This window comes from Orbicella franksi, chromosome 1, assembly GCF_964199315.1.
Source record: "Orbicella franksi chromosome 1, jaOrbFran1.1, whole genome shotgun sequence".
In the NCBI taxonomy this organism is placed as follows: Eukaryota; Metazoa; Cnidaria; class Anthozoa; order Scleractinia; family Merulinidae; genus Orbicella; species Orbicella franksi.
In genome coordinates this window covers 24,318,484-24,345,854 of record NC_138145.1, presented here as the reverse complement: position 1 = coordinate 24,345,854, position 27,371 = coordinate 24,318,484, and the positions used below count along the sequence as shown (strand labels likewise).

The following is a 27,371-nucleotide window of genomic DNA, read 5'->3' as shown; positions in this document are numbered from 1 at the left end:
TAATCGGGCTTTGAACAACCTGGCCCAAGAGCTCCGCTTTTGGGCTTGGCTAAATCTATATATTAGAGCTGAATGTGAAATGATGTCAAGGAAGTAATAAATAACAAAAAGAAACAATTTAATAATAACAATATTATGCTTTCAACTTGCCATATTGATGTCAGTTTTTTCATGCATCTGTCCTCTTATTGATGATAAATAATTTGCGCCATAACATTGTCAAAGAAAGTGGCTGTGGAACCACAAGCTGCAGGCGAGTGGTTCTGCAGTAAACTTTGACAATGTTATGACGAAATTTATCATCAACAAGAGGACAGATGCATAAAAATTGATGTCAATTTGTTTTTTTACAATAACAAGACCCAATGCAAAATGGTCAAATGCTGGGAATAAATGACGGGAAAAGACACTGTAAACTTGCCGTAAACAAAGGTAAGTGAACTTTATTCAAAATGACACGAACATTGTCAATAGCTTTTCTCGCTTTTTGACTGGCTACATAAAATAGTCCATAACATCTCATTGGTTAAAAAGTTGACAGTGTGACAGCTAAAAGTTGAACTTGAAAGCTTGCATAAATTAAAATTATATCCGTCTGTACTCTTATTGATGATAAAACTGAGCCAATCAGCGCGAAAGAAATTAGACAGTTACCGCAAAAATAGGTTTTGAAATGTGCCTCACAAAATTATAGAAAATATTAAATTAAAATAAATAGATAAATAATAAAGTATCTGACAAAAACTTACAGATTACTTCCTGATGCTAATGCCCCTATGTCTTCGCTTCGCGCGTGTGCTCGCTAGATGTGACTCAAACGGGAGGCTATTAAGTTCAAGAGCTCACCTTGAAGCACGTTGTTTTGTTAGAAAAGCGTTGAAACGATGACGAACAACAGAAAATGTCGCTTAATTTAGTGGAGTCCTTCGCTTTCACTTTCACTTTCGAGTCTTCCAGAAGTCAAACCAAGTTTCCCGGAGTAGCCACTCTGACTAACCACGCAAGCTGCTTCCTAGGCTCGATTTCGGCCGCTTTCTCGAGTCCGGTCTACGTTCCTCCCCGAGAAGATAGAGTGAGTTCAAGGGGAGGAGCCTCCTTTCCCGAACAGCGGCTGGTAATCCGAGCCTAACTAGTTCCCCACGTTCCCCACCCACAAAGTTCATATGGGCATGCTTTTAGTTAGGGAAGTTGCTGAGCTGCAGGGGGCTCATAAGAGCAACGGGAGATTGGAAACTAATACCTCGGTCAACGTTGGCAGGATCTGCGGGATGAAACCTCTTTATTGACTTATTTCCTTTGGTTGTGACAAAGACATGTCTGGAAGTGACAGAAAAAAGCACAGACATAGAAGTGGCTCTCGTTCCCCGAGTCGAAAACGCAGGAGTCGCTCGCGTTCGCGTTCTCCGCGACGTAAACATCGAGATAGACGTTCAACTTCTCCCGTGTCACGATCAAAACCAACGATGGAAAAGAAAAAGATTCCCGATAGTGACGAGGACAAAAGAAAAAGAAAGTAAGTGTCTTGGTCATTCAAGTTTACTCCACGTTTAGCAATTATTTGTTTGGTAGCATGTTAATTACTGTATTCGGGATGAGAAGTGAAAGTGCGTGTTGTCAACTGAAACCACAGGTCGCCCAAGCGTAATATAAGTTAGAGTTTGTATGGAGAAGTGTAGCTGAAATATAAGAGTTTGTATGGAGATTAGAAGATGACAGTAAAATTGATCAATGTATAGGTAACTTACCGAATAAATACTCTTGAACATTCAACAGTGCCATTTTTTCTCCTCATGGAGAGTTTAAACGAGAGTTGAGCGAATTTTGATTTATTTATCCTACTGTGTTATAATAAGAGACAAGGTAGGAAACTTTGGCCAGTTTTTGACGACAAAACACTCCTTAGAAACAAATCAAATTTGCACACAAAAATAGCATGTACTCACAATATTTCTCGCTGAACTCACAATGTAAGGCCTGTACCTTCCCTCCCTGCAATCCAATGAAGCACACATTCAGTTTTCAGTTTTCTCTTTTCATATGAAAAGGCAATTTTGAGAAAAAACATGGTACTTCCTATTGAGAAATTTCCATCTCTTACATCCCAGAAATGCAATAATGTTATGCACAGCACCTTATTATTCTACTGTGTATTTCCAGAAAATATCCATACCCCCCTCATGGAAGGGATTTTTTCTAACACCTCCCCACCCCTCTGGAAATTCCAGTTAAGCTTCATACATTTCTTTAGATTTTTTGGTCTCATAGATCCCCCACCCCCAGGAAATTCCAATCCCTTCTGTGGGGGGAGTATGGATATTTTCTGGATCCGCACATTTTCCACTCTATTATCTGTTAAGTGGTTGCTTAAGGGAGGTTAAAAAAGAGAAGAAAACTTCAACCTTTAGCTCCAAAAGTGGTCGTGGTCGCTTAGGAGAGGTGGTTGCTTACAAGAGGTTCCAAATATAGCGATTTGACTTGGAAACGTTTGGTAATTTGGAATTCTGGTTGCTGAGGAGAGGTGGTTGCAACCGGGGGTTCGACTATATATTCCTCTATCCCTGTTGATGATGCAACTGTTTCCACTCCTCCTCAGAAATTTAATCTTGTTATTACCCAAGCTTCAGAAATAAACATTTTCAATAATAACCTCTCAGAAAATCTTGTATATGGGTGAGTCCCTCGGAAAATGTCAGCTCTAGGGTTTTGGGGGGCAGCGGGGAGCGCGTGGATATAAAATGGAATGGCCCACAGTCAGGGACATGATTATACAGTTGAAGCACTTTGTACAAAATGTCATCCTGCATTATCTTTCTCACTGTTTCCTTGTTTGAGGGAAATTTCTCTCTGTGCAAGGTTTTGATTGTTTAAATTACAAATTGAAGTGCTACTTCATAATTGCTTTTTTAGGAAGGAAAAAGAACTATTGAAAGCATTAGAGACACCTGAGGAAAAACGGGCAAGGAGACTTGCTAAGAAGGTATTAATTTAACAACTGTATAATCTTGAGTTTGGGAAATACAGTATCCATAAGGCTAAAGGTTAATGTTAGTTGAGAGTGATTAAGTCAGCAACACACTGGAAATTGATTGGTCATACACTAAGGCATGTTGAGAGAAAAATAGCGTGCAGCACCATGGACTGGAATCCACGAGGCACACAGAAGCGCGGCAGACTGAGAATCACATGACACAGAAGCACCTAGAAAGATCTCAGACAGAGGTCATCTCGAGTTGGTGTGAGGCCAAAAGAGCGGCTCAAGAGCAACAGAGGTGGAAGGCAACAGTGGATGCCCTATGCCCCTCATGGGATTGAGAGGACTAGATGATGATGATGATGATTGAGTCAACTGAGATTCTAAAGATCCTGAATTGTGCACTCTGGTGATTTGTAATAAATAGTTGCACCGTGCACTCTGCCAGTCAGTTGCAACATCAGTTAAAACAATATTACAAGCTTTATCAAGGAAAAGGTTGTTGTTATTCATCATGGTAGATGCAATAATAAAGTGTATTATCATTTGTCTCACGATGTAGTCACTTGAGATGTAGATCGCGATGTGACTACATGAGATGTGACTACATCGTGAGACAAACTATGATACACTTTATTATTACAAGCTTTATTTTCCAAAATACATTATTACTTACTTACAATACACAATATTGCAATTAGTCATCTGATTTTCATTTTCTCCTGTGGTTACAGGAGTTTCATTAAGGGTCAGGCACCAGGCAAATTGACCAACTGTGAGCATGATTTATTCCACCTGATTTGACCATTTAAAGTAAAGTTTTTCTTATAAAGAAGTTTAGCTCAAAACGTTTTGCCTGCCTGTGAAAACCAGGTGTCCTTCTGCTGAAAATGTTAACAAAACCCCTGGATTGATGCTGGCCACAGTGTTTTGTCTTTAGTTTCTATTTTGTGTTGTTTCAGTTTGTTGTGATTGGCTATTGGTTGTCATTAATAATACAAACTGTATTGGGATCAATTAATAATGGCTTTATATCCTGTCCTACATGTATATGTTCATGGCATATGGGTAGACCATTACTTCATATATTTGCCAGAAGTTGTATTGGTTTAAACTTAATAAACTGTTTTGTTCTTGTAGGAAGCAAAGGAGAGAAAGAAAAGGAAAGAAATGGGATGGGACGATGAGTACCTGGTAACTAAAGAGATTATAACTTATAACAATCATATAATGTTTCCACTATTATAATGCATGACAGTTATATAGTACATGTATGATTTCCTTCATGCCATGTTGTTGTCAGGTTAATTTAGCTGATAATTTTTATCATTTTGTTTTTCTGAGCTGTGTTATTTTAATTTTTCTTGTATCTCAGGAGTATACCAACACTGACAATCCATTTGGCGATGCTCATTTGCTTGAAACTTTTGTCTGGCAGAAGGTAAGACTGCCATGAGAATTATTTTAATCTTTTGAAAGGCTATTTTGCAAGCAGCGTAGTGTCTACAGGAAGGTATTTGAAAGCCAAAACGTGTATCTAGGTCCTTGGAATACCCTTTCATGTCTCCTCCATTAGAATGAAAAGTAATAAATACTGTGAAAAGCAATACCGAATCAATTACTATGGAAACCCATTAACTTTCAAGACAACAAATGTGCCCAAACAATCTGCTCATCTTGCTAGGATGCCTGGTAACAGAAGTGTTTTTTTTTTCTTCAAGTTTCGTTAAGAAAATGACTCTAATGTGATTGAACTTTTTGCTCAGTCAAAAACTTTAATTTGTCTTTTAGTTGGCTCCTCAAGTTTGTGTTCCCTTCAGTTGGTACACATGCACATTGTAAGTGTTTGCAAAGCAACTAGTCATTCTCCTAGAAATTGAGACTCCTTTCTTATCAAATTATCATAGAAGAGAGAAAAAGATGGAGAGCAGCACTTAAAGGAAGAAGAAATGAGGAGAAGAGAAAAAGCTAGACAGCAAGAAGCAAAAGTAAGGGTCAAGTAAAAAGTGTTTATTAAATAGAGAGGTTTAAAGAATGACATTAATGGCCAACAGGATCAAAACAGCAAAAATTAAACTTAAATTGTTGACCCTTATTTAACCATTAATTTGTAAGCTAAAGTGAGAATATTTACATTTTCCATGAATTGGAGACTTTTTTTAATTTTTTGTTGAATCACAGGCCGCACAAGTTGATAACCATTTTTCTCCAACACAAACCTTTATAAATTCAAACTGTTGTAACACGACACCTCCATATGCTGCAAGGCAAGAGTCACATTTCACATATTTCAAACTGGGTTGTTATGCTATAGTCTGGTGGCTGAATATGTCATGTTTCGCTGAATGTTCACATAAAAGTAAAAAGAAAAAGAAAAATTCGGCCGCCTGTAGTTAAATTGATAATTTAAGGATTAGTGAAAAACAAAACAAAATCAGAGGCAATTCTTGCTGCTTGGCGTGAAGGTCATTCTTTTAAACTCTCTTATGTTACGTGCATTTTTATTCGTCAGTGATCAGCTAATAGTGTATATATATTGTATCGTTAACATGGACAGAACTGCACACAAGGGGAAAATAACAACACAGAAAATAATGTGGTATTTGTGGGCAGGCATAACTGTATAGCATTTAGTGTAACATTTACATGCAAGCAGTCATGGTTTAAGTGAATTAAAAGAGGTAGAATACATTGGAAACTCTCTACAATAGCCACCCTAGCTGGAACAGAATTAACTGGTCTTACAGAAAGGAGTCTCCATCATGAGTACAAACAATGAAGTGAATGAATTGGTGCACAGTTTGAAATCCTGGTTGTTGAGGAGAGATTGCTATTAGCCCTTTAAATCTCAGGATGGATCAAACTCTAATTTCCCATTTCAGTACCAGTATATTATTAGACAGTTGATTGGAATAAAGAAAATCATCAACTAAGTTAGTTGTCAACATCTCAGAACTGGCATGCAAAGAACTGTCAATCTGATGACTGTCATTAACGCCCAAGTCGCTAGTGGAGGGAAGGTGCCTATGAAGGCCGGGGACTGCAACTGCAGTCACGTCCCCAAGGCACTAGAACACCCGACTGGCCTGCCCAACCCGCAACCAAGCCACGATTCCCCCCCCCCCGCCTCCCCCCGTGCCATGCCGAAGGGATGTCTGGGTTGGAAGAACCCGAAGCAAGGGGGCTTGGGGCACCAAGGCCACAGCCCTCAACAACCCCAGCCTGAGGCACCCACCCCCAACTGGTACCCAGAGTACTCCACTACCTGTTAAGCCACCAACTGGTAGGAAACATGACCAATGGAACTAACCGGAGTTCGGATATAGATGTGGTACGCGTCGCTATATTAACACCCTAAGGTCTTGATAAGGTGATCTGGAACTCCCTGCACCGCTGCAGTTGTCACTGCCCCAATACGGAAGCTATGACCAGAGTATGAGCCAGAGTACCCTGCCTCATTTAGGATTGACTGCACAGAGGATGATAACTGCTGCCGAGTAAGAGGACGACCATTGCTAAACATAAACAGTAGCCCTGGAGCAGACCCGTGCACAGACAAGTAACTTCCCAAAGCTGTTATGTGGCACACAACGCCCAAGCCACACCCTAAGTAGACATCACAACCCATGCGGAAGGGGTCGGTCTTGGAGCACCTGATACAGACTTTAAAACAGGAGGGGTTCACCAAGGAGTCTGCGTGCAGCCCACAACATCACATGGTCTCTAGTAGACAGGTCCAAAGATCGCTGAATGACCTTCAGATGATCTACTGTGATAGGTAGGTGCCTGGGCAATGCTGGGCTCTAAGCCCACTTAATGCCCCTTAGTAAATGCTGCAAACAAAGACAGTTCACTAAAGGATCTGGTCAATGTGAAGGGAGCATTCTGCTGAAAGATAGACCTTGATGGAGGAATGGTTTAGGTTGTCTGCCAATAAAGACGCAAAGGACATGAGAGTCTCCTCATTGGCTGGGGGGATGGAGCCATCCTGGTTTACATGACTGTCCTGGCGGCAAAAGTCTATAAATCAACGTTGGGCAGATCAGTACACTCATTGGGTGGAAGGTGCAAAACCTTGGGTAAGTAGGAATTGACACTTCTGAATCAAGGCATCTGAAGCGCTACCAGAAGGGAGGCAGGAATCTGGGATGGGGTCTGGTCGGCATGTGGCTCCAGGCGTCTGAACCGCTGAAATTGGAATCGAGAGAGTGCATCAGCAATTGGATTAGCTTTACCTTGAACTGATGAAGCTTTAAATGAAAATGAATGACGGATGGCCAGAACAGTCAAATAATGCAGCAACACCATTAGGCTTTTGTCCTGCGAGGTGCCAGACTTAAGTACAGCCACCACGGACTCATTGTCACATAAGAACTCGACCCACTGAGACACCCACTAAGGGCCCCACAGATAGACTGCTACCACAATTGGGAAGACTTCCTTATATGCTATAGATACTGAACTTTGTGCAACTAACCAGGCACCGGAAAACCAGTGGGATTTAAAAATAGCTCCATAGCCCAAAGAGCCAGCTGCATCTGATGAAACCTGGATGTCCAGGAGAGGGGCCCACGTGGACATACAGAAAAAAACTGAGGCCATCCCAAGTTTAGAACAGCTCCTGCCACCAGGTTAAATCCCGCTGAAATTCCTGGTTAAGCCTAATGGGGTGATCATCACAGCAAAAGGCATAAAGCAAGTTGGTCATCTGGCGAAGGAATATCCTACCCTGTGTGGCGACCTTGCAGGCATGATGGAGGTGCTCGACCAGGGATTCCAGCCTGCGACGTTTACAGAAATGTTTTGCAGACCACTCATCTAACAGTGTAACAATCCTATCTCTCTTGTCAGCTGGGAGGGGAGCCTGAAGTTTTTCGGAGTCAAGTTCAATCCCAAGGATTGTAAGATGAGTCGCAGGTCCCTCCAGCTTATCTGGAGGAAGGGGTAGGCCAGGTTTTTTAAACAGTTGAACACAGGTTTGAAGGTTGTTGTGGTAGACAGGGGAAGCTGGTGGGCCCAAGGTGAGGAAATTGTCCAAGTAATGACGGAGGAATGTGACATCATAATTTTGAACCAGAATCCATTCAACCAGGTATGCAATGGGGGTAAAAATGAATGGTGCTGAACACGGCCCAAATGGGAGCACCAAATCCACAAAATATTGCCCACGCCACTTCATGCCAAGAAGGGGGCGATCATCCGGGTGGATTGCTACATTCCGATATGCAATGGCCACATCAAACTTGGCCATTAATGTTCCTTGACCCAGAGTCATTATGCCATCAATGAAAGCATCAACTGAAACATACTGAACTGTAAACGTGGGCTTAGGAATGCCGTCATTTATGCTTTGCCCCTCTGGTGATGAGAGGTCCAAAACGAGACGCCACTTCCCAGGCTGATTATTTTTGGGTATTACCCCGAAACGACTTATGTGCAAAGACGGAAGTGACGGCACTGGAAAAGGACCTGCCACCCTGCCAGAAGAGACTTCATTGTTCAAGTAGGAGTCAATCATTGATGGGTGTTCAGAAGAGCTATGCATGTTCGAAGATGCAGATTTGAGTGACACCAAGGAGGGGTCGAATCCTATCCGAAATCCATCCTGTATGCCAGAAATCACATAAGCTACAGCTGATTCATCAGGATGATGGTGCAATTCCACTTGAAACTGATCCAACTGTAATGGTGAGACCTTAGAAACCAGAGATAACGGGGCAAAAGAGACAACCGTAACGCTGGGCTTAACTGGAACTGAAACTGGACCTAAAGCTGGACCTGAAACTGGAACTGAAACTGGAACTGAAACTGGAACAGGGCAAAACAATTTGGCCAGCTGAGGCAGTCCATTCTACTGGCTAGGTAACGCAATGAAATTATTTAACCTATGCACAGACACAACACTGGGTGTACCTCGCCCATCAGTACTGTTCCCTTCTCCCCCCAGGGGAGGGGGAGCAGGAACGAAGTCCAGCTGAGCAGGGAAAGGGGCAGTTAGCCTTGGTATGCTCTCCCTTGCAGTTGCTGCATTTGTGACGGAACCTGCACTTCCCAAATGGCCACTGGCATTGCCCTTCATTTCATGAATGGCAGAATGGTGTACGTGGGCAGAAGTCCGGGCTGCCTGAGGAAGACTGAGAAAACCCAGAAAGAGAGGATGGCTTTGGTTGCAGTTAGGACGATGTTGGCAAACGCAAATGAAAATTATACAGATCCAAATTCATTTTGGAGCAATCATTAAGGCCCGAGGCAGCCGCATCCCTTCTGAAGGCTAGATCATATTCAAGCCAAGCCAGACCTGGACATTTAAGGGCTGTTTGAATAATGGGTCAGGTCCAACCAATGCAAGGGATAAGAGGCACTCAGGACCAGCTGGAAAATTGTGAAGGCCTCGGTCCAGGTAAGAATATCCTTAATTTCAACTTGCCTGCGTTTGGTGTTGGACACGAGGAGTTTATCGTCCAAGAAGGTCTGTGGTTCCTATTCCACAGCGCACAGATTTACCGTAAGCAGATCAGCCAACTCCACAAACAGGTCCTCTATGATCTTCTCAGCCAATTTAGCCGTGATTGGTGCATGACTCGTACCGACAATAAAAGCCTTGTCAGACTTGGGCACTGATGCAGAATTACTGAAGCTTGGCAGACTACTGGCTACACTGGTACTAACGAACAGAGAGGTGATGGGGGCCATGAAACGGGCCGAGCTCAAGTCAGTGATGGCCAACACAGGAGAAAAAGTAGGAACAAAAGCAGGCAAAGTAAATGTACCTGATGATGCCCCAGCAGCCACAGACGAAACGTTGCTATCACAAGAAACAGCAGTCAATCCGGAGGAGCTAGATGGAGCGTTGCCAACAGAAGAGCCAGGGATGGAGGAATTTAATGGGGAGGAGGCATTCCCTTGAATTGAAGAGATGATGGTAGGAAAGGTGCTTCCAAGCACGTGAACAACAGCCTCCAAATCGAATCGATGGCCAAAGGCACCACAGAGCCAGAGGGAGCCATTGAAACCACTGTCAGCATGAGAGACACAGAGGTTAGTCCTCCAAACGAAGTCCAGCAGACAAGCTATTGTTGGTTGAATGAGGCATGATTTACAATCAAACAAAACCAGTGACGAGTGAGTTAAGGATGAACCAAAAACACGACAGCAGGCGAGAAACCACGGTGGATGAGTGACGAAATTCTTTTTTATCCCCAAGTGGGCACCACTACACTAAGCTGGCGAAAACGCCATGTTATCTGAGTGGCAAGAAGACTATCAGTCCAGGTACGAGAGAGTGACGAGCAGGTTTAAGATGAACCACGACAGTTAAAGATGAAACACGACAGCGGGCGAGGAATTAACCACAGTCGACGAATGATGAAATTCTTCCCAACTGGGAACTGCTACACTAGGCCAGCCAAAACGCCACGTTAACTGAGCGGCCAGCACACTATCGGACCAGGTAGGAGAGAAGGGAAGATGAACTATAACACTGCGGTGGAGACGGGAAGGAACAGAAACATCATGGTCGACGATAGAAGAACTTCTATTTTAACTGGGACTATCGGAGTGGTGAGCAGACTATCGGTCCAGGTACCAGAGAGCAACAAGCGAGTTTAAGATGAACCACGACAGTTAAAGATGAAACACGACAGCAGGCAAGGAATTAACCACGGTCGACGAATGATGAAATTCTTCCCAACTGGGAACTGCTACACTAGGCCAGCCGAAATGCCACGTTAACTGAGCAGCGAGCACACTATCAGACCAGGTAGGAGAGAAGGGAAGATGAACTATAACACTGCGGTGGAGACGGGAAGGAACAGAAACGTCATGGTCGACGATAGAAGAACTTCTATTTTAACTGGGACAGCGACCAAGATAGCCAACAAAGCGATAGGAAGAATGCCGAGAACTGCTAAACTACTATCATTCAACCCACAATGCCACGCTAACAGAGCAACAAACACACTGCAAGCACATGGGACGACAACACACGAGCTAACAAAGAATACCGCTGGACAATGTCAGCCCCAGGGTTCCCACAGCCGTATGGCAGTTGCAAACGCTACAGAACGCACCAAACCCTTAACAAACGTTAACAGATGGCCAAGACAATAAAAAACGCCTACAAAAAACACTACTGACCAGACTAGCTCCCGGTCATAAACTATGAAAAATTTCATTGAACTATATCAAATGCTACAGAATGCACCAAATGCTAAACAAATGCTAACAGACAGCCAAGATGCTAACAACCACCTACAAAAACGCTACTGACCAGACTAGCTCCTAGTTGTTAACTATGTTAAATTCCATTTAACTATATTTAACTTAAAGGGGCTTAGTCACAGTATTTTGAGTTATTTTGGCTACGTACAAAATTACCTTTAAATGGTAGGAAACCTGAAAATAACAGTTTAATAAGATAGAAAAGCACCAAAGAGATAATGATAAACCATAAAGGAACAAGGGTGGCTAAGGATGCAGAAGATTAACACAAATTACAAACGACGAATTTGAAAAATTGAGGCTAAACTTTTCAATATGTGCAAACCGTGACTGAGCTCCTTTAAGAAGAATTAACAGTTTGAACTGGTAACTGAAAGGGTTACAGGAGATATAACAGTACAGTTTAAAATAACGTGTCACAAAACAATCCTGCTAAGGATGAAAGGTTTGACTACACATGTCAGTGTCCTTGCTGAAGTTAGAAAGACAGAGTTTGTAAACAAGATGTTTGCTGTGTGATGATGCTTATCATAAGTCCATTCTGTTTTGCAGCGAGAATTAGAAAAAGTGAAAAAGCGAAGGATTGTGAGTATAATAGATATTTCCTCATCCTGTCAGTCAAGTGCTTAGGGAGTTCAAACCTTTGGCATGAAAGCTTTTTGTCTTAGGGAAGCAGATGAGTGAATAATCCTTGCTTTGTTCACTACTGCCAAATGATGGTTATGATATTAATGAAAGCAAACATCAAAATGAAAGTGAGCTGACCACTAGCGAGTAAGAAAGATTCCTTTTTGTTGAGACAGCATTAATTCTCCTGTCTTTGTTGTGGAGATTCCATATTGAATGTTAATCCTGTCTATAAGTTTATAGTTTTTTATTTAACTTTTCAGGAAAGAGAACATGAAAAGCAAATGAGAGAAGAGGAAAGGGTATGATAAATATTAATATATACAAATTATGTAATCTCATTATTCTGGTTAGAAGTCCAGGTGTTTTACACTCGGTAATATGTGACTTGTTTGAGAGCGAAGGCCATGAAACATTTAAGGTGCATTTAATGGCCTTATCTCCAACATAGTTCCTGTACGTCAGTGGTAAAGCATTAGGATTAGATACCAGAAGGTCCTAAGTTCAACTCCATATGCCTTTGTCACTGACAGAAAAAATATACCTGTAATGTGTTAACTGCCCATCCTGAGAAGTAGTAAACCTGTTGGTGTGCTTTATGTCACGAAGACCAGTAATATATAGATTTAGCCAAGCCTAAAGTGGAGCTCCTGGGCGGTGTGGGTTATTTAAAGCGCAATTAAGCTAACCCAGGATAAGTAACAATTTTGATTTGAGTATGTAACTTTGCGGTGACGTTTTCTGTACATTGTTTCGCCTTCTGTTTTGAGTTTGAATAATCTCAAAATACACAAAACAAAAGCAGTGAAAAACATTTGTATACAAAAAAAATTTGTTATTCGGTTAACTTTAAATCCTGGGTTAGTGTTAACTGCCTTCTGAACAACCTGGCGCTGTTTGCAAGTTGGCTTGACATGAGCCCACGATCCAATCAAAAGTCAACACTTGGTCAGCGGTCAACTTCAAAAAAGCATGTGACCTCTATGAGCCTTAAACATGAGCCCATGATATGGTCAAGTGGCACTGGTTAGCAGATACCTTATTTTGACAGGTGTCAATTGACCATAATGTCGATGTCCAATATCCAAGAATGACGCTTATAAAACAAGGTTGCATGTCTCTGTCAACCTATTCGCTGGAGTATGACTGCCATGTTGGGCAACTCCGTCATCGTATGTGCCCATAAGCAATACTGCTAGCCATGATGACCATGAGAAAATCCATTCATAGGTTTCCTTTTCTTTCCTATATGAGTATGGGGCTCTGCTTAAGGGCCGCTGGAGTTCCGCTATTAAACGTTGACAAAAATGACACTGATAATGTTCTTGGCATTTTATTTGTAGCATTCAAACAGACTAAACCAAGTTCATTGAATTCATGGTTCTCATCTCTTGTAAGTAAACTTCTGACCTCTGAGATAATTATTTGTTTTGATTTCACATTTTAGGAAACTCTTCAAAGAGAGAAAGAAGCGAATTCTTTTAAAGAATGGGAAGATCAAGAGGATAAGGTACATGTTCCTTAAACTTTTCCACTTTGTTCAGTGGAACGTTCGACAGATGCCTTAATTTTTTTTTGTTTTCTTTGCATTGCAGTTTCACTTGGAGCAGGCAAAGCTACGATCAAAGATTCGAATTCAGGATGGCAGAGGTATCTACATTTAACATATTTTTATTGTTATTATGTTATAGTGTGATTGCTATGGGTATTCACAGCAAAAGCATTTGAAGGAACTTTTGTTCAGCAGGACTCTTTTTTTTGTCTTTTTTTTTTGTCCTTATTCTAGCAAAACCCATTGATCTGCTTGCTCAGTACGTCAGCTCAGATGATAATGACTTGGAAATTCAAATGCATGAGCCATATACGATATTAGTAGTAAGTACTGTTGGTTTCCAATGTGTCAGTGTATTATTAGAGTTTTTTAAATTAATTCTTAGCTTATGACAATGCTTTTATAGTGAGCTGTTGACTTGAAAACTGCCCAGCTGTGAATGCAATGTTTTGAGCCCCGTTTTGAGGGTGAGTGTAATTTCTTTTTTCCTCTGAAACAGGGACTTACGATAGAGGACTTGGAAGACCTACTAGTAGACATCAAGGTCTACATGGAGTTAGAAGAGGGGAAAAATGCTGAATTTTGGAAGGTACTTTAACTAAAGATACACTTGTATGATTAACTGGTAAACACTTGCTGTTATGACTCTAGGTCATAGATTACTCAGTTGTTTGTACAGTACTCCTACAGAAATATTAAGTTCAAGAGTTTGTATGTGGTAGAACTTTTGCTTAAAAGTACATTAAATTTTATTGCCAAAAGGTCTGAATAGTAGCAGACATGTTAAAATTTTAAGAAACAACACAATGTTTTTTAAAAACATGTTTCAACAGAATCTTCTGTCATCTTCAGTTTAAATTACAGAGTACAGAGTTGAATATTATAGTCTACACAAAATCCAAATTGACTATAAGAACAAAAGGAAACATGACATGTTTTGAAAAACTGTTGTGTTGTTTCTAAAATACATTTATCCATTTAGCACTGTTTTGTTGTTTTTGTTGGGTTGTTTACTTTTAACTTTTTTATGCCTAACTCTTGTAAATAGAAATAATTTCTATTGTGTTTGTTTCATGAACGTATGCTGTTTCCATTCTAAACAAATATTATGAGCAAGAGATTTCTCAATCTCCTCTTTTATAATTGAAGGGGTGAGTGCAAAACCATGCTAAGTGACGATTTGGGTGAAAAAAAAAATTTTCGCGAAAGGGCTTGAATTTTTGCATGCGGTCTTCAATGTAATAGAAAAACGTGGTCCTGTATTTTTGTCGCTGGTTTTTGCTTCGTTTATAAAGACGCCGCTAGGAAAACCGAGTGGTTTTTCTGCATACGCAATATCTCGAAAACGAAGCGAAGCTTAGCGGAAAAACTACGGGACATTGTTAAACATACCTAAACAAAACTGTATGGGAAATTTGGAGCGTTTTCGACAAAGTTCACTTTTGATTAAAATACCTAGCGCCCTTTTCCCGCCGAGGTCTTCAAATAAACGAAGCCGGGCCTTTGTTATGATAAACAGAGCCGACCCTTTGTTATAATAGCCAAGCCAAGCCTTTGTTATAAGTCGAAGTCTCGCCTCGGTTTATTATAACAAAGGATCGGCCCGCCGCGACCGCAAGGACTTTGATTTTACTTAGAAACCAGCAAAATGTCAATTTCACGCAACTTATATAAGCTCAAATTTATTGATTTCAGGTCAAAAGTGGTTAAAACGTTGACTCAAGTTAACGCGCGACAGCAAGGATGTTGATTTCTCTTAGAGAGCAGCAAAATGTCAATTTCACGCAACGTAAAAGCTCAAAAATGTCAATTTCAGGTCAAAAAAGGTTTAAATGTTGATTTCATGTTAACCCGTGACGGGAAGGTTGTTGATTTCACTTAGAAAACAGCAAAATGTTGATTTCACGCAGCGTATAAGCTCAAAAATGTTGATTTCAGGTCTAAATAGGTCAAAATGCTGATTTCACGTTAGCGCTTGACGGCAAGGATGTTGATTTCGCTTAGAAAACAGCAAAATGTTGATTTCACGCAGCGTATAAGCTCAAAAATGTTGATTTCAGGTCTAAATAGGTCAAAATGCTGATTTCACGTTAACGCGTGACGGCAAGGATGTTGATTTCACTTAGAAAACAGCAAAATGTTGATTTCACGCAGCGTATAAGCTCAAAAATGTTGATTTCAGGTCTAAATAGGTCAAAATGCTGATTTCACGTTAGCGCTTGACGGCAAGGATGTTGATTTCGCTTAGAAAACAGCAAAATGTTGATTTCACGCAGCGTATAAGCTCAAAAATGTTGATTTCAGGTCTAAATAGGTCAAAATGCTGATTTCACGTTAACGCGTGACGGCAAGGATGTTGATTTCACTTAGAAAACAGCAAAATGTTGATTTCACGCAGCGTATAAGCTCAAAAATGTTGATTTCAGGTCTAAATAGGTCAAAATGCTGATTTCACGTTAGCGCTTGACGGCAAGGATGTTGATTTCGCTTAGAAAACAGCAAAATGTTGATTTCACGCAGCGTATAAGCTCAAAAATGTTGATTTCAGGTCTAAATAGGTCAAAATGCTGATTTCACGTTAGTGCTTGACGGCAAGGATGTTGATTTCACTTAGAAAACAGAAAAATGTTGATTTAACGCAGCGTATAAGCCCAAAAATGTCGATTTCAGGTCTAAATAGGTAAAAATGTTGATTTCACGTAACGCGTGACGGCAAGGATGTTGATTTCACTTAGAAAACAGCAAAATGTTAATTTCATGCAACGTATAAGCTCAAAAATGTTGATTTCAGGTTTAAATAGGTAAAATATGGCGGCCGGAAAATAGTGTTAACATCTGGAACTTACTTTGGTTATCTGGGACAATGACTATCTGCACTGAACAAATAAACATCAAATAAGCACTTTTCCAAATACAGCAACGTCTTAAATGGCTAAAAATCACGAGATAAATACATATTTTTCGACAAACGCGATCGTAGCTTTATGTCACGCACCGCCTAACAGTTTAACAAATTAACCCTTCTGCGCAATGTACGGGTCTCCATACATCTGCATGTCCGCTGATCCCAGAAGTTCAAAACACTACAAATCATGCAGATATGAAATAAAATCAAAGCAACCTGGATCACAGATCTATGTTACAATCGATCGCTACTTGTTGGCCATTATTATCTTTAAATGAAAAAAGCCGAAACAATCTAGTTACCAGTTCGAGAAACGTGAGCAGAACGTGATCGCAATGCATGCCGGGAAGGCTCTTTACACCTCGTGCGCGGGAAAACATGGCGGTCGATACAAGACAAATTTTATAAGTCAAAAACCAGTTCTCGCTTTCCAAACTTTGACACTAGCAACGCTTGGCAAATAGGCCACAACTCACGAGAGGGTATTTTTCTTGGGCAAGAACTGCTCTTGGACTTTGCTGCCTGGCTCGATCTGACTTCGAACGCCGATAACACGATTACGGTATATCAGCTACCTTCGAAGTTTCAGAACACATTTTGATTCTTTAAAACGTGCTGATGACTTACGGGTTTATCGAGGCTTTATGATGCCTCTCAACCACCAGGCAGGCACACAAGGTACTTTAACACAATGCTTAAGATATTAGTTGACAGAGCTCTAATGCGGCACATCTCTTTTTAGTTCGATGGTATTTCGTTTGCCGCTCGATCGATTCACGTGTTGTGCTCACGTCACAATAGCCGATGTAAACAATCTGTTCCCAGATTTCCGCTCTATATATGCTGCGAGATTTGATTTTGACTTCATACACTATAAACAGTCTGCCTGTTTGCTGTTCAACAAATAAACTCCTAAAGACATGGCTAGGAAAAGCCAAGTATTTTTGCATACATTATAACTCGAAAACGAAGCAAAAACCAGCGACAAAAATACAGGGCCGCGTTTTTCTATTACATTGAAGACCACATGCAAAAATTCAAGCCCTTTCGCGAAAATTTTTTTTTTCACCCAAATCGTCACTTAGCATGGTTTTGCACTCACCCCTTCAATTATGTAATGTATTGGCAAGTGTACAGTACTTACTGTTACCTTGACAATCTTGTTGATACATTTGCTCCTCTGCTCTTGCCATTCACCTTGTTGGAGCTTTCTCTGACTAAGAATGTGCAGTACTTTGCATAGAAGTGACAGACTTTCTTTGGTCACAAGCTTAAATGCAGACTACTGACAGTGTTGGTAATGCTTTGCAGGATATGACAACTGTTTGTAGAGATGAGCTTCGAAAATTGAAAAAAGAAGACCCCAGATACAGTGGTAAGCTGAATTCACATGCTCTATTTGATGCAAAGAGATTAGCAGTAACATATTTTGTACTTCAATCAGTTATAGGGTATTACACATTATAATGACACACACATTGCTGACATATTTTTCATGTGCAAGTTATGGGATCTATGTAGGCTCAAGTAATTAGCAGTGGCTTTGTAGTGGTTAATGATTAGTTTAAATGTAGTTAGCAATTAGTTTTTAAGACTTAATGGGTAGCAATCATTGCTATGTGTTTAGGTATTAGCTGCTTTTAACGAGTGTTGTGAATTTCATGGTTGAAGTACAAAGGGCGCTGAATGGTCCTTCAAAAACCATGGGTCTCACAAAACTTTTGTGGCATTTCACGGGTCTCGCAGTGTTGATTTTTTGCAAGGCTAAGAGAGTCTGAAGTACTGATTTGTTTGTTTGTTTTGTTTTGTTTATAAATGATGTCTGAACATCTTAGAATCTGAATGTCTCAAGCTTGCATTTAAAACACTTTGATGTTTTGTAATTGAAGAAGTCAAAATGTCTAGGGCTCACAAAGAAAAATGCTAGTCTCAAGTAATGCCCAGTAAAACTAAAAAGTCCCCCTTACCTATTGAATGGACAGATCTCCACGTCTGGCAAATAATTATGTTTACAGGCCTATATAATAATCCCAGTCTATGTTCATGGTGTTGCACATTTAGCTGTTCATTTTAGTGCCCTTCTCATTCTCATTGCAGACCAAATGGATCGACGGGAGAGTATAAATGCATCTGTGAATCAAGATGTAGAAGGCATTTTTAATTCCAAAACTTACAGTCAACTTATACAACTGCATAAACAGATCAACCAGAAGATTGCAAGTGGAGATGCAGTGGACATAGGTAAACATCATTTTACATATAGTCAATTCTATATGTGTTTTTTGATGAAAAATGTACCACACTTTGGATTTGAGTAATAACAACAATAACAATAGGAGGAGTGTAGAACATAGTAGAAACTTTAAATATATCTAGATATTAATATCAATAGTAATAGAAGTTAAGAGATTCTGCAAAACAGTGTTACTAATCCAATAATGCAGGCCCTTCCTAGTACCTTTCAAATATTGATCTTTTATCCTTTTTGTGAGCGTGAGTACGGATGATACTGTAACTTTTTATCATTATCATGGAATTCAAAATAATCTGTGAAATAGATTTGTCACTGGTAAATCTCTGACTGAGAAGAAAGAGGCTGTCCAACATATTTTTGAGTACAAGATTTCAAAACAAAATTAATTAAGAAAAAATGTCATCTCTTTCAGGTTACTGGGAAACATTATTACATCAGTTAAAAGCATACATGGCTAAAGCCAGGTTAAGAGAATTCCACCAAACAATGCTGAGGAAAAAACTAGATGATCTGAAGAAGCAGGTAAGGCTAATATTTTTACGGGCTAGGGAATAAAATTAATACACGTAGGGAGCAAAATTAAATGTTTTTTCTCTCAAAATCTCCCACTACTTACCTTTTCTATCTGCTAGTCTGTTTATGGCTCTCTGCTACTCTAGTCACAATGTCAAAAAACTGTTTAACGAAATATTTAGGGTCCATGATACATTTATTTGTTTTCAATAAAGTAATGTTTGCTATTTAACAGAAAGACTACTTGTTAAGATTGTCAAAGCACAAAACATTTGATCTTAACTCAATTGTCTTAAAAAACACATGCCTCCATAATGAGATTGTAAAACTAATTTACAAAATTAATAATATAGTACATTTTATGCACCCTCCAGAAATCAGAGATGGCTAAACAGTCTTCAGATGAATCAGAACCTGAATCAGAGCGTGAGACTAAGGAAGACAAATCAAAAACTAGAGAAGCGCCATCTGTCTCAAATGAAAGTCCTGCTAAAGATAGTGAAACTGAAGAACAGAATGAAATCAAGCCTGACGAGAATGAGGAGACAGAAGCTAGTGTTTACACAGAACAGGATCTTACAGAAGAAGGTGACATAGAATAGTGTTAAATCCAACTAACTAATTTAATGCATTTCTTCTATTATCAAGAGAATTTGGCTGTACATCAATCTCAATATACCCCACATGTACTTAGTTTATGAGTAACCTAATTCTTGTCACCATAAAAATGAGAAACTATTCTTTGATCACTCATGACAATAAAATGACACCCTGCCTCAAGATCCTGTTAGTATAAACTTACTTTAATGAATGACTCTGCTTCGTCTCTTATAGGTTATGCATCATATGAAGCTGGAAAGTACAGTCCCAGAATGTTGAAGCTTAATGATGTTGAAGAGGTTATTGAATAACTTTTTTTTTCTGTCCTGTAAATAAAGTCACAAATATTTTGCAATATAACGCTTGTAACTCATGTTACTTGCATTACCAGCAAGGCTAACCAAGTGATCTCTTGGATTTGCTATAAGGAACTTGCATGGTTGTCTTGAATATGCAAGCTGTTTGTGGGATCCACATACAGAAAAGCAAATCAATGACATTGAAGGTGTGCAACAACAAGCCACTGGTTGTTCTGATCTCCCACCCAAGTCTGTGACCAGTCTCTTGAATGGGCTACAGTGGCCCTCCCTGGGACTGTGTCAGAAGGAAGCCAGACTCAGCATGATGTATAAAGCTGTCAATAGGAAGACAGCCGTCTAGATTTCTGAATATGTTAAACCCAAGCAGAGAACAGCTAGGCAGTACCATCCCATGAAATTCACACATTTAGCTCCGGCAAGCAATATTTACAAATTCAACTTTCATGCAAAAACTCAGTATACCAGAGTGGAACTCAATTCCTGCTAAAGTGATAGACCAACCAGCTGTTGAGACGTTTAGGGTCAGTCTCATCTCTTTTTTTATCCCAGAAGTGATTTAGTTACATTTATTTCCTTTATATCTGTGGTGATGGGTTTATCCCTTTGTAGATTACAAATGTAGATGTACAGTAGATATAAGCATGGTTTTGACATTGCTGAAAACTGTTAGTCAGAATTGTACTTTTTTCGAGAAGAGCTTGAGCTCATTTTTGTCATTCTTTGTAGGGAATGGTTGTTGATCCAACTGAGGATTGGGAACAACTTGTGAGTATTCTTCTGATGTAATATTTATTTATTTATTTATTTATTTATTCAGTCCAGTTTTTTGAAAGGTATTTTTAGTGTGCAACCAGCATAGTTTTTCTAGAGAGCAGCAATGAGAGAGTTATGCACTGAAGAACATTATTTCAAATTATTATCATCTTTCTGACTACAAAAGTTGACATAGAGAGCTGCTGTAATCTTTCAGTAATTCATTTACTGCTTCTCACTTGAAGGGTGGTTAATGAAAAATAAATTGACTTTTGAATAATGTCAGCCATTTCAGGTACTTTCTGAAAAACAGTAGAATTGCTAATGGCAGTTAAAGTGCCCATAATGTCAAAACTTTTTTTTGCTCATCTAATTTTACATTTCACCTAATGAGCTTCTGCGAAAAAATTTTTCGATTTGGATGAAACGCAATTTTTTTATGAATCTTTACAAAGTTCAAAATTCTATTTTCTTGCGGTCGACCCCTACCACTGATCACAAGAATAATGAGCTCAAACTGGCCACGTGACTGATGCCTGTGACGTAGGTTCAGGAACCTACGATGAAGACTGATGTCGTTTTCTGGATCATTAATGCTGTTACAAAGAGTGGCAACACACCTTTCCAGCATTTTCAACTAAATGTAGACAACTCCAAAGTAAAATTTCCACTTGCTTTCAAGTCAGATAAGTCGTGACCCAAATCACGTGTTCCTGAACCTACGTCACGACTCACTTCAAACCGAGGGAGACTGGTGCGAATGGTGCACCAAAATGGCGGCAAATTTGAACGTCTTTAAAAACTAATAAAAAAATTGCATGTTATCCAAATCGAAAAATTTTTCGCAGAAGTTCATTAGGTGAAATGTTGAATTAGATGAGCGAAAAAAAAATTTTGACATTATGGGCACTTTGATGTCTTTTAAAATTGTTTTGTAGGAAATATTGAGGCAGGAAGTGTTAAGTGGGGGAACAGCAGCTGTGGTAAGTTTATTTTGGCCCAAGTGTTCTTCCCAATTCCAAGATCCAAATACATGACTGTCAGTACAATTCTTCATGCTGATTGTAAAACATCTATTTTTTCTCACTAAGACCAGGCATATTGAGGCTAGTGAGTGGAGTGACCTTCTGTAATAATAATAATAATAATAATAATAATAATAATAATAATAATAATAATAATAATAATAATAATAATAATAATGGTAATAATAACTTTATTTACATGTCTCTCCTCATTCCTACCAAACATTGCCTACTAAGTTGTTGTTGTGTATACATGTACGAGAAAATAGGCTGGCCTGGTTAGTGGTAGGAAAGATCTCTGAAAATTTTGCTAAAATGCAGCATTCCAAGTAAAAGAAATTCTGGAGAAAGGGGTGACAATTTTTATCATGAATGGCTGGTAATGACCAGTTCAAGCAAATATCCCTACTCACCCAGTTGAAGGGGAAGGAAATTCGAAGAGGGAGGGGGATTTGAAAGCCATAGGTTTAAAGGAAAGTATGATACCAAACCGGTAGGATGGGAGGAGGGTTCAAACCAGAAAATCACAGAAGCCAACAGAACAGAATTTCCTTCACATTATTTCAATGCCTAGCTTGAAAGAGTGCTGGAAGTCAAGCCTATATAATATGATATCAGACAGGATTGTTTTCTTCAATAATATTACCTACATATAATTATTAGAAGCTGAGATTGAGTATTTTCCCTCTCTATGTAAAGGACAAGTGTCTGGTGTCAGCTGGGATGGTTGCAACAGAAGCTAATAAAGGCATGGGGCCTGATGAGGAATCATTTAATGTGCCTGTTCCTGTCACACAAAAGGTAAGAGATCTCTAACTGTTCTGCCCGACCTTTTAGTCCCAGAAAGTCATGTCTGTCTGCAAACTCCTATGATCCATACAGCTCACTTTTAACTCTGCTTTCCATAGCATTTTTTAGCACTGCCCCGAGGTTTGCTCCAATCTACTCTATCTTGCTGAATGGGATTCTAGTCTATTCCCCCTGCCATCCTGCCCCCTCCTAGAACTGTTTGCTTTATTGTTAGTACTACACTATCTTGTTTCATTGAAATGTTAGAGGCAATTTGTACTCTCAAGCTTGCATTAATACAGATATGTCCAGGAATGCACGCTAATGAGATGCATGCTCTTTATGATAAGCATCACAAAGTGTCCTCATTTGTAAAAAAGTCACCAAGACACACATAATAATTAACAATTATTTGCCAAAGGCGAAGTGAACATTGGTGAATATTCACCTCAACTTCATCTCGATGAATATTCACCAATGTTCACTGAGCCTGAAGTAAAAAATTGTTTTAGTATAATTTTCAGAGGTGACTATCAAGGACTGCAAAGTAACGGACTAAAACATAAAAACACAGATGCAATTGTTCGTGTGCATACATGTTGATGTAGCCTTAGATTTAATAATAAGCTTACATGTACATTGATCATCGAGTTCGGCAGCAAAACAAATGAGCGAAATACTACGAAAAACAAATTCATCCGGTACCTTTGTTTTATCGTTGTTGACTTCATTCACAGTTGTAATCATCGCCTAAAAATGAGTAGCTCAAGCCTTTAGTTTGAAGAAAAATAAATTTCTGTCAATCAATCTGACTTGCTGGTGATCAACGCAACCACTGCGTTTACAATTCTTAAAAGCCTTGAATACAAGTTCTTGAAAAGATTTTTGGTCCAAGGGCGACAGCAATCATTTTGAAAATTCTCTATCCTTTCAAATATCCTGGACTTGGAGTGATGTCTTTCAAATAAATGAAAACTTGATTCAGCAACTGACTGCCATGTTTACTTGCCAAAATGGCAAAGACGGTGAGCTTAGTAACCAAGCTCTAGCGGGGTGAATATAGCATCATATGATGAGCTTTTCAACCAATCAGAATGTCAAATTCTTATATTCAATTGTACTAAATCTAGATATTAATGTTAATAGTAATAGCAGTTAAGAGATTCTACAAAACTATGTTACTAATCCAATAATGCAGGCCCTTCCTGGTATCTTTCAAAATATTGATCTTTTATCCTTTTTGTGAGCATGAATGTGGATGATACTGTAACTTTTTACCGTTATCATAGAGTTCAAAATAATCTGTGAAATAGAATTGTCACTGGTAAATCTCTGACTGAGAAGAAAGATATTCACCTCTGGAAATTATGCTAATGTCAAGTATGAAGTAATATGAAAATGGCACTTTGTGTTGCTGCTCATAGAGCATGCATCTCATTAGTGTTCAATCCTGGACATAAGTCCATTGATAGGTACAACTGCCACACACTGGGACAGAGTTACATTATGATACAGCTTACTGTGACATCCATCAAATGTAGAGCACTTTTCAGTTGAGTGTCAAAAATAATTTGCATTTGCTTCGATTTTGCATTACTTTGCTTTATGGTTGGTTTAAAAATCTCTCGCCACTTTCTTATCCAATCAGAAATAAAACAAAAGCCAATCGCAGCTCACTCATGCACTTTTTCCCACACTTTGTGGTGGCTATAGGTACTTGGATCCAGTTTTGGTTGGTTCTCTGGGTAATTTGCCTGTGTTCATATTTGTGATTGGTCATAGTGATAACTTTGGGTTTGGTTTTCCAGTAGTCAACTGAAAACTGCTCTTTAGTTGGCTGTTCTCTGTTGAAGTTCTGGTCAAAGAATGTCTCATTACATGTGTAAAGGGATTACTGTAAAATGTACACACTTATTTTTCAACAGACTTACCTCTGGTCAGACAAGTACAGACCTAGAAAACCAAGGTTCTTTAACAGAGTGCACACAGTAAGTTTATTTGTATTTTTTTTTTTTTTTGACTTTTTTGCATTATGTTAAATAAATACAGAACCATTTTAAATTATGACTTTTGAGCATTTTATGTTGTAGTCTAAAAGCAACACTTGATCTTCTATTCTTGGTTTTCATGTGACGTAGTCATATTCCAAAATTAGAAATTATCCTTCCTTCTGAGGTTTTAGTTTCATCAGATAAAAGGCCCTGTAGGAACGTGACGTTTGGCAATGTTTTAGCTCGACAGAGTTCTTCTTTTTGTAACAGAGCACTCCAAGCTTTTGCGTTGCGTGACATGAAAATGGTGGCCAGAAAAGACTGTCGCGTAGGTCAAAAGACGAGTTATCGCTTTAGTTTTTGTTAAATAAACGGTGCTTGCACTAGAAGAAGCATTTATTTCAATGTGTCGGAGCACTAGAGTAAAAATGTTCGTTTCAATAGCAAAACTCAAGGACGGATGTTTTTGTTATTTTACGGTCGCCATGTTTGTGCCCCTCCGAAGGGCACAAACATGGTGTCTCCATACAAAGCTCTATAAATTTGGATGACACGCTTCTGCGAATAACGGGCGAATGAACAACAGCAGAAACCTGATTCTTGGCGAGGTTGTTTATATAGCAATCATCTATCATATCCTAGATTCTTGAATTTATTTATTGAATGGTTACGATTTTTAGTTTTGATCACATGACTGGTGAAAACCAAGAATTTCTGGTGTTCTCTTCAAGCATTTTAAAGGCCCATATGCATCCTTATTGGTCCCTGATCTTTGTGCTTTCAAGGCAAAATGATTCTTAGCAATGAATACCTTAAATATTCAACTTTGAAAGTTTTCATGAATACAGCCTTTGGCCTGTGCCAAGGGTACTTTTTTGATAGTGAACTTGGCATGCTATACATACAGGATCCAAATAGGCCTTAGGCTGCTGGAGATTTACTTTTTTTCTCTGTGTTTTTGTAGGGATATGAGTGGAATAAATACAATCAGACACATTATGATAGTGACAATCCACCACCTAAAATAGTACAAGGATACAAGTTTAATGTAAGTTGCTTTTTTATCCCTCATTCTGATAAATTATGCCCATTTGTTAGGACATTACAACATAAATAAGTCTTATTTGTTTGCATGTTGTTGTTGTTGTTGTTTTTTACTCAGTATCACAATCCTCTCATAGTTTTGCTTCCAAGAGACATGTCATTATAAGACTGTTTTGAGGCAGTTCCCATTTCTGTAATGAATGTCATGGGGAATTGATAGCATGATTATAATCAGTGGTTGTGAGAGTGAGAAACACGGTGGTTAGCAGAATTGGATTATCTTATCTCCTGTGTTTTCATGTGAAATAATTAACTTTGTTTTGCAGATATTTTATCCTGATCTTATTGATAAAACTGAAGCACCGGAATATTTTTTGGTATGTTGCTATTTCTCACACGTAACTGTGGCAAAATGCCTGGTAATGGTCTCCAGCACTTTCTAACGCTGGTAGTTTGATGGATCTGTAGTACCATTCTTTATTAGGCAATGTGCAATAGAGGAATAAACAACACAATAATTGGCAAACAAGTTATGGTCATTTCCTTGACATAACATGTTACCATGATAGCAACAGTATTTTTATAACTGTTTCAAAACATTGTCCCTTAATTTAACTTAAGTGCATATAACTCAAACATGAGCTTTGGAGGGTTTCAGAGCTGCCAGTCTAGAATTTAAGGTTGCTCTAAACCCCCTCCATGGCCATGGTTGAATGTGACATGAGTATATTAAATTCAGTTTCATATTCAAGTATTCAGGACTAAGAGTAATATTCTGTTGGAATGCTTCATTTGTTGAAAATGTCATTATTCGCTGTTCTCTTCCAGGAACAAAGTCCTGGAGATTCAAAAGACTTTGCTATCCTCAGATTTCATGCAGGACCCCCTTATGAGGTATATTATATTATGTAAAACTACGTAACTGTAGAAATTATGTCCAAAAAATTATTACATTGGAGCTGTAATGAAAATTGTAACTAACTGGAAAGGGTCACTTTATCCTTTACTCACACCAATCTACCACCCTTGCCCCCAGCTTTTTGAATACAGACATAATTGGTTCTCTTGCATTCACCTGTAGACTGCAATGGCAAAGCTATTGTTTACTTCACACACATGAGAGGAGGGAAAAGCTACTCTCCCAAGAAAGACCAAACCTCACTTCCAATTTTTTTGCTTCTTCTCAACTCTTGTACTTGGAATGAAACCACTGCTATGCAAACTATTCACTTGTTGATTTGTGTGGTTAAAGTCAGATGTCTTGTACTTTTAAAAAAGTTATAGGGCTGCTATTAAGAAAATTATTTTGCTACATTGCTTTTCATCTTTCCATTGTCATCACCTTTAACTTCCATTTGATCAATTGCAGGATATTGCCTTCAAGATTGTCAACCGTGAATGGGAGTATTCTCATCGTCATGGCTTTCGCTGCCAATTTCAAAACAATATTTTCCAATTGTGGTTTCATTTTAAGAGGTATAGATATCGAAGATAGGTCGGAACCAATTTGTTGGTATTGTCTTTTCCTACTAAATAGTGAGATGACAGAGGAAAAACAAGACAATTCTATTAAGAAAGAGTTGATGATAGAGCAGTACACATCACAGATTAAATCTACAATAATATCAACTCTGAGATGTGTTGCTTAATTCCCTATCGTTTGTAATATTATTGTAAATAATGCAGAAATTCTAATCCACTTTGCTCAAAGAGGGCTTCTTTGTAGTGTGTATATAGATACTAAACAATTTGACTTTTATCTCAAATATTTAAGTACTGTTGAAATATACTATCTTTTCATATTGAA

At 39.0% G+C, this 27,371-nt stretch overlaps 2 protein-coding genes across 2 annotated transcripts in view; one reads left to right on the top strand and one right to left on the bottom strand.

Moving 5' to 3' along the window:
* LOC145497798 (small ribosomal subunit protein mS29-like) overlaps positions 1–17,390 on the bottom strand; it is a 109,460-nt gene extending 92,070 nt beyond the window's left edge. The window contains exon 1 of the mRNA XM_081477680.1: positions 16,390–17,390. Within this exon, the coding sequence (XP_081333806.1) occupies positions 16,390–16,464 (75 nt within the window). The 5' untranslated portion in view covers positions 16,465–17,390. The remainder of the gene's footprint in view (positions 1–16,389) is intronic.
* Positions 1,197–27,371, top strand: LOC145497756 (splicing factor Cactin-like). The gene is made up of 24 exons (XM_081477607.1): positions 1,197–1,513; positions 2,908–2,977; positions 4,112–4,165; positions 4,347–4,412; positions 4,879–4,959; positions 11,744–11,776; positions 12,082–12,120; positions 13,266–13,328; positions 13,414–13,468; positions 13,605–13,693; positions 13,870–13,959; positions 17,587–17,650; positions 18,373–18,516; positions 18,942–19,051; positions 19,417–19,630; positions 19,877–19,941; positions 20,689–20,727; positions 21,654–21,698; positions 22,440–22,541; positions 24,455–24,517; positions 25,485–25,568; positions 25,891–25,941; positions 26,393–26,458; positions 26,934–27,371. Exons 1-24 carry the CDS (start codon positions 1,314–1,316, stop codon positions 27,057–27,059), a joined length of 2,013 nt encoding a protein of 670 aa, XP_081333733.1. The 5' UTR covers positions 1,197–1,313; the 3' UTR covers positions 27,060–27,371.